This window comes from Rhea americana, unplaced genomic scaffold (genome assembly GCF_003343005.1).
Source record: "Rhea americana isolate MKP2758 unplaced genomic scaffold, rheAme1 scaffold_341, whole genome shotgun sequence".
In the NCBI taxonomy this organism is placed as follows: Eukaryota; Metazoa; Chordata; class Aves; order Rheiformes; family Rheidae; genus Rhea; species Rhea americana.
In genome coordinates, this window is record NW_028186470.1 from 361 (window position 1) to 7,878 (window position 7,518).

The 7,518-nt window shown below is 65.0% G+C and overlaps 1 protein-coding gene across 1 annotated transcript in view; it reads left to right on the top strand.

The window, feature by feature from the left end:
- The first annotated feature begins 1,260 nt into the window (after positions 1-1,260).
- The window catches only part of ARID3A (AT-rich interaction domain 3A), a 40,469-nt gene continuing 34,211 nt past the window's right edge, over positions 1,261-7,518 (top strand). The window contains exons 1-3 of the mRNA XM_085311447.1: positions 1,261-1,308; positions 4,679-5,748; positions 7,063-7,399. Of these exons, the coding sequence (XP_085167573.1) occupies positions 5,303-5,748; positions 7,063-7,399 (783 nt within the window). The 5' untranslated portion in view covers positions 1,261-1,308; positions 4,679-5,302. The remainder of the gene's footprint in view (positions 1,309-4,678; positions 5,749-7,062; positions 7,400-7,518) is intronic.

The window sequence follows — 7,518 nt, forward strand, 5'->3', positions numbered from 1 at the left end:
GCCGCCAGCGTCCTCGGCGCTGCCTCCCGCTCCGGGAGGCGCTGGGGAGCGGCTGCGGGGTGCCGGGCCCTTACGGCGACGAGCCGAGCCCCGGCGCGGGGAGGGGAAAGATCCCTTCTCCCCCCCCGCCCCCCCGCCTGCGGATGGCCTGGGGGGCTTTTGTGGGGCTTTAACGCAAGTTTCTGTTGGGCTCGGGCTGGGCTCCTGCAGCTGCTGGCAGTGGCGCCGGGGCAGATCTGCTCCGATGGGTTTAGCACGGGCCCTTGGAGAATCGCTCTCCGGCGGCGGCTGGTTCAGCTGAGCCGGGGCAGCCGGCCCCGCGGAGCGGTGCCCGTCCCCGGAGAGCGGGGCAACAAGGTTGGTTCTGGCCTCCGTGGGCTCTTCCGCCCCTCCGTTAATTTGTGAGTGGCAGGAGCGGTATTAGCTAACGCTTCTCTGCCTCTGCAATGTTGATCTTTTGGTTGTTCCTTAAACGGGCTCGGTGTAAACTGAAACCGTGGGGTTTGGGGGGAAGGGGAGGTGGAGGGAGGTGTCTGTCCAGCTGCAGATCGCTGCCGGCCTGCGTGAGCGCCGAGGGCCGGCAGCGGTGGCACAACAGCTCTGTCCATCAAACCGCCAGGCCCCAGCCCCRCGGCTTATTTTTAGCCCGGCGTAACCGCTGTCGCTCCCCAGGCACCTGCCCCCGTGGGAAGCGGGCGTTGCGATCCGCCGCTGGATCCCCGCCGTGCCGCGCAGCCCCGCTCCCGGGACTCGCGCGTTCGAGCGCGTCCGTGTTTGCGCTGCCTCGAGCTGCGCGTGGACCCGCGGCATCGGGGCCCTGCGCGAGGGAGGAGTCGGAGCCGGTCCCCGCGGAGCGGACAAAGGGGCGGACGGGCGGCCCGCTGCAGCCGGCCTTCCCCCGCCCGGCGTCGGGTCCGGCCCGGCGGGTGGCCGCGGCAGCCCCGTTCTGCAAAGGGACCTGCTCCTTGCTCAAGCTCTCGGGCATCCCAGCGCGGGGCTGGGGTGCGAGGCACTGTCCTCGCACCCGTCAGCGGCGTGCGCCAGCCGAGCGCCGGCTCCGGGGCGAGCCGGCGTCTGTCCTGCCGGCTGGGCTATGCGCCCCGCAGCCAGCCCAGGACGGCTCCGCTCTGCCGCCCGGAGCAGCACCTGGCTTCAGGCTGGATCACGAGCGAGGGAGGTGATTGACGGGGAGGAAGAGGAGAAGCTTTCGGCCCTGGGCTTTGCCTGCGCCTCCTGCCTTTCTCGTTCTGGCTGGTTTTTGTTTTTTCACAGAGACGCTGCCGTGTATCCCCCGACCGCTGAAAACAGGTATTAGCACCCAGTCTCTTTGCTAGAAGACAGTTCTGCTCTGCCTGGCTCCCCTCCCGGCCGGTCTTGAGCCGAGAGGGCGTCCCACGCTGGCAAGAGGCGCTCGGCTCGGAGCAGCGCCCGGTGCCCGCTCTGACCCCGGCAGCACGTTGGCTGCTCTGGCGACTCATAGCAAAACAGGCCCTGCGGGGCCAAGGGGCCGGCGGGGCGCGTGGCTGGAGGAATGAGTCTTGCTCTGGTTTTGATCCGCAGCTCTGCGGCCGCTTTCTTGTAAATGGAGCGGGGAGGGCGCGGAAGAGCCTCCCCGGCATCGTTTAGAGGAGGTATTTGAAATCTGCGTACTGCCGCGGGAAGATGTTCCCCCTAGAGCTGATTTGCCCTCGCGATCTGATGCGGGCTCGTCGGCCGAGTAGCTGTTGTTGTACGGTGGTGTCGGGAGCTGAGGCGGYGGCTGGGGCCCCGTGTCTTCAGCCCTGTGTATGCAGATAAGGGAGGATCCCTGCCCCGAAACGCTTGTGATCTGAACAGACAAGATGGAGATGATACGGGTAGGAGGGGAAACTGAGGCATGGGCAGAGGTCAGCTGGCCGGGCGCTGGCCGTGCTGCARAGGGAAGCCCCGTGCCCGGATCCGTTAGCCCATGGCCAGCCTGGGGCTGCTGCAGCTACTGCAGCCGGTCSTGGCTGGGCTCGGAGGCTGCAACGCCGTCAGGGAGCCGTGGTGCTGCYGGTACCAGGGCTGGTCGCAGCGGCAGCCTGTTTGCGAGCATGAGATTGAGGAGAGAAAGGCTGGTTTGCAAACGGATGCAGCCACTCTTGCAACGACGCTGTGGGGGAAGCAGGGTGTAATCTGACTGCCCAATCTGCAGCGGCAGCGGCACTGGCGTGCGCTTGAAATGATTTCCCCTTTCCAGCGTAAATGGGATTGCGCTGCAGTTGCYGAATGCCCTGTGCCGAAGCGTCTGTCCCTCCGCTCTGCCTCGCAGGCTCGTGTCGCTGGCGGGAGGRGCGGGCGAGCTGGGAGCCCCCGCGCCGTGGCGCAGCTCCTGGGGGATGAGAGTCTCCCAGGGACTGGCCCCTGGATGGGGCCGGGCCGGGCGTCCCTGGCAGATGTGCAGCTGCCCCTCGCCGGCCGCCATCCCTCTGCAAGCTACTGCCCTGGGGGCAGCTGCTTGCGGGAACACTCGCTTTTGTTTTGAGTCAAACGGTGCCGTATCAAATGCCTCAAATTTTTTTTTTTGATCGGAAGGGATTAGCAAAGAAACAAGTGGCAAATGATGCTGCAAGCAGCTCTCCTGGCAGGTCGTGTGTGAGGGCGAGGGCTGAGCAGTGGGGACTGTGTCCTGCTCGGCTGGAAGAGGATGGATGGCTGTGTTTCCCTGGTCATATCTGCACGAGTCTGTCCTGAGCAAACTGCGCTGGCAGAGAAGGGCTCTCTGCAGAACAGCAGGCTTCATCTCACTTCCCTTTCTGGATCCGCGTGTGAGTGGAGGAGGGAGATTCAGTCCTGCTTGACACAAGAGCTCCCACAACTTCTTTGCTCCTTCTATTTTCTCCCCTGTCAATCACGCAATGCGTAACCGTCTGCCCAAGTCCCTGGATATAGCCCTGGCTCCCCCTCGGGTCCGTCCCCCTCTCGGGTCCTCAGTGAAGCCTGGTCTTGCCCTGTGCTTCAGCGGTTGTGAGGTGCTCGGTGCGGTCTGCAGTAGCGTCTCCCTGTGTGGTCGCAGCGCTCCGAGAGCCGGGGGGTTCCCTATCCTTGGAAGCGCTGCAGCTGGAGCGCCGCGGCTCGCGGACAGGGCCGCTTTGGGACGAAACGCTGCTCTGGGCTAAACCCTCCTCCCAAGCGGCAGCGTGCTTCTAAACACCTCGCAGCACGGATGCTCTGATGAGCCCGCGGTGGAAGCAGGCTCCAAGCTCGGCAGAAACAAGGCGCTCGTGCCGGAGAGTAAATGCCCATACATGGAATTACTGTGGCTCAGTCGAGGCACGGCAAGCTCCCTCCCTACCTTCATCCGCAGGAGCTAGAGCGTAGAGCAGATCGTGTCGAAGTTAACGCTGTGCGTGGAAGGGAGCCAGCGTGTTCCCACTGCCCCCTAATTCTGACTCGTATCAAAGCTGTGCTTTCCCTTGGGACGGCTGCCGGCACTGCCCCTGCCAGGGGAGAGGAAATGCAGAGTAGTCCTGTCGCTCTGTGAAAGCTGGCTTGGCCCGTGGGAGGGTTTTTACTTGTACCAGTGCAAAACACAGCCCTGAAGCACGCGGGAAGCACTTTCCCGATCCACCGTGCTCCTGCACTGGTGTAGGCAGCGTGTCCCCACCTGCGGTCCGGATGCTGCATGGGCTCGGCGCGATCCTGGCGACTGCAGTGTGAAACCGGGCCAAGCTGTGTTGTGCTCTGAGGTTTTGTTGTTTCAGAGTCACTCTGAAGGTGCTTAACTATAATTTGATCGTTTCTTTAGCACATGCTGGCAGTTCATGCGTGGATTAAAGCAGAGTTAAATTGCTCTCAGCCTTGCTTTACCCCAGGAGGGTTCACATCCCTCAAATGCTTGGGAAAGCAGGGAAGGAAATGCAGAAGGGATTTGGAGGTGGCATCTCATAGTAAACATGTTTGTAGAGGTTTCAAAGAGCAAGCGAGCTGTTGTTGGCATCTTTCCCTGCCCGCCTAGCGGGAGGCTGCAGCAGGGCCCCTGGAAACGTGCAGGGTCCTCCGTGCCCCTCGGAGGGGGTCCCTCCGCCCTGCCAGCCSGACCCCTGAGCGCCGGGCTGGCGTCTCGGTGCGAGGAGGTGCCAGAGGCGAGGCCTGGCGGCAGCCGCCTCCTGCTCGAGCAGCCTGCAGGGGCCGGCGGGGCAAGCAGCGAGAGCTGCGCAGGGGATGGGGGCAGAGCCGTGCGCTCCCCCCGCTCCCCCCGCCGGCGGGCAGCCTGCCCTCCTCGGCCTCGGGGTGCGCTGGGGCGGGGATCGCGCCCCGCTCCGCACGACCGCGGGCTCGGCGGAGGGGACGGAGGGGACGTGCTGGTGGGCGCGCGACCGAGTCCCCTAACGAGCTCCCTGCTGGTCTCGGGCTGGCTGCAGCCCCCGGGAGTCGCCCAGCCCCGGGAGCGGGTCTGTTATCTGCAGGCCGTGCTGGTATCCGAGCTGCCTGGAGGGCCAGGCAGGGCTATCGCAGAGCAGCCTGTCCGGCAGGCTGCAGCTCCYCTTCCCCCTCGGAGCAGCGCTTGGCCCAGCCTCCCTATCTCATTAGCTTGAGATTAATGAGGCTCCTGGGTTGTCTTTAACTCCTTCCTGCTCGCAGTCTCCCGCAGGCGGCCAGTCCCCTCTGCTAGGTCTTGCTAACATTTTCATATGCTTTCTCGCCCTCTCCCCAGACAGGTTTGCGCCAACGSCTGGCAGAAGCTGAACTAGCCAACGACTAGGGCGGCCTGGCCCTGCGCTGCAGCCGAGCAGGGGACGCCGGGTGGGATCCGGAGGCTGCAGCCCACCCCCAAAAGTGCCTGGTAGGCGAGGGAAGGAGTGATGTACCGGGCTGCAGCAGCTGCCTGTTGAGCCTGCAGAGATTTTTGGTGCCTGCCTGGGGTGCATTCAGTTAACGGAGACAGCCCTGTGCTCCCGAAGACAGAAGAGTGTCACTGTGCCCCACGTCTCCTGCTGGAGCTATCAAGCAAAGGAAACATCAGGGAAAAACTCGGGGAGGACGGAGGGGCACGTCCTTCTACCCTGGCCGCAGCGGGTGATTTGTGCCCTGACACGCGGAAGGCGTTGCAGACCTCCTGCACGCCTCTGCTGCCCTCGCCCTCCTGGGCTCCCGGCAGCCTCCTCGCAGGGCTGCCCCCCTTGGACCTCCCTGCCGCTTCCAGCCTTGGGCTCCAGCCCCGCTGGAGCGCTGCAGCCTGCCGGGCGCTGCCCCCCGGGCTCCCCGCGTCTCCCGGGCATTGCCCCTCAGGTGCATTGCCCCCCGCCCGCCCAGGGACCTGCCGCCCGCCGGCAGAGCCATGAAGCTGCAGGCGGTGATGGAGAACCTGCAGCGGCAGCAGCGAGCGCGGCTGCAGCAGGCGCTGGAAGCGCGGCAGCAGGAGCAGCGGCAGCAGGAGCAGCAGCAGCAGCAGCAGCGCTCCACACCGCCGCCGGCGCAGCCCCCGCCAGCCCCGGGGCAGAACGCCGCCGTCCCAGCCGGCACCCCGCCGCTGCCGCGGGGCCGCGGGCCGGATCCAGCCCCGGCCCCCTCCGAGGAAGGAGCGGAGCCGGAGAGCGCGCACATCCAGCGAGCACAGATGGCTGCCCTGGCCGCTATGCGGGCAGCAGCCGCCGGCCTCAGCCACTCGTCCAGCCCAGGGTTATCGGATGAGAGCCAGGCCTCGGAGGAGGAAGATCGGGGAGAGGAGGAGGAGGAGGATGGTGGATACCAGCAGGAGATGGGCTCAGAGGAAGAGGAAGATCTGTGAGTATGGTTGCACACGTTAGCATAAATTAACGGCTTTGTGGATTTCAGGGATTGCTGCAATAACGTGTTCTGGCCCCAGTGAGTTGCYGGCAAGGCCAGTTTGGGGCTGGGAGCCATCTCCCCTTGGGAGCTCTCTGGAGCAGGACAGAGTGGTCATTGCTAGTGGGAAGGTGGCTGGGGGATGGCTGGGGGATGCGTGTGTGTTTTATGTTAAGCAGGCAGATTTATGCGGATCAACTCAAGACAGGAGACTAGGTTAGTGAAATCAAGACATCCTGGAATGAGAAGTGCCAGGGAGCAGCAGTGCTTTCGCGTGGTGGCAGACAGCAAGTTTAGATGGGTTGTTTTTCCCCTAAAGGCAGAGCTCTGAGACACTGTCACTGGGCACTCTGCCAGGACGTGAGCCAGCGCCTGTGGGGACGAGCACTGGGATTAGCGATGTTGTCTCCGGTTGGACTCGCGTACCGGGAGAACGCTGTGAGCAGGCGTGCGCGGGGGGACAGAAGCTGTGGGCTGTCTCCCCGCTCTGCCCCGTGCCTGGGCAGACGCCAGAGCTCGCTCAGGCTCAGCAGCCGTGATTCCTTGCCACAGGCTGACGTGGGGCGAAATTTCATCTCTTTCCTGGGAGCCCTGTGGGGCCGTGATAGGGGATCTCAGTCTTGCTTTAAATTATGCAGGCTTGTTGCTGCTGCCTACTCTAGCCTGTGTCCCCTCTTGGGCAGGGAACAGGCGTGGGAGCCATCTGTTAACGGCTCTGCTTGCTTCTAGACGTGCTGTCCAGGGATGCTGAGACATGCCCATGCCGTTAAAGGGCTGCCACCCATCGATATAGGGTGTTCCAGGGGTTTTGTTGGGCCCGGGCTGCGGGAAGCGCTGTCCTGCGGTCCCCCCAGTATCCCGTTTGGGTGTTCCCGGGACTAGTCTGAGGAGCTGCTTCGAGTAAGAGGGTGGCTGCTCGGGGTCCGTGCCACAGGAACGCTGAACTCGCGGAGGAGGCTGGGTCCGTGCTGGGCTCGTGCACGCCTGGCACAGGACGACGCAGCCGGGGGAGCTCGGGAGAGRCCGGCGCAGGTGCTGCAGGGAGGTCTGGCCCAGCTCGCTGGCCCACGTGGAGGTGACTGCTCTTGGGCCATGGAGAGACAGGTTGTGTCCTGGGGCAGCTGCAGGTGCCTGTGGGCTTGGGAGAGCTGAGTCGCTTCGGGAGAGGCTCTCTGCAGAGACCCGGGGTGATGGAGGAGGCGGGGGACGCCACGCATCCTCTCCGCAGATCCTAGTGCAGTACGGAAATATCTCCTCTCTCCCCTGCTCTAGGAAGGGCAAATGGGATGAAGAAGACTTTGAAGAGGACCTAGGTGAGGAGGAGGAGGAAGAAGAGGAAGAAGAGGAGGAGGAGGAGGAGGAGGAAGATTACGAGGAGGATGAAGACATGGGGGAGGAAGGGCTCAGCTCGGCGGAGGCGGTGCGGACGGGCCCGGGGTCCTTGCTGCTCCGCAAGCCACAGGCCCCGCAGCACTACCGGGGCGAGCCGCAGCGGCTGCCGGGCGGGCAGGAGCGGCTGGCGTCCGGACCGGGCCACCAGGGCCACGCGCAGCTCCCGCAGCCCGCGCCCGACCACGGCGACTGGACCTACGAGGAGCAGTTCAAGCAGGTAGGTCCCCGCAAGGGCGTGCGCGCGCGCCCTCCTCCCGTGTCCCGGCCCTCCCGGCGGGCCCCTCGGCGCGTCCCTGCGCCCGCGGGAGCACGTGGGCCGCCCGGGGCTGGGGCGCT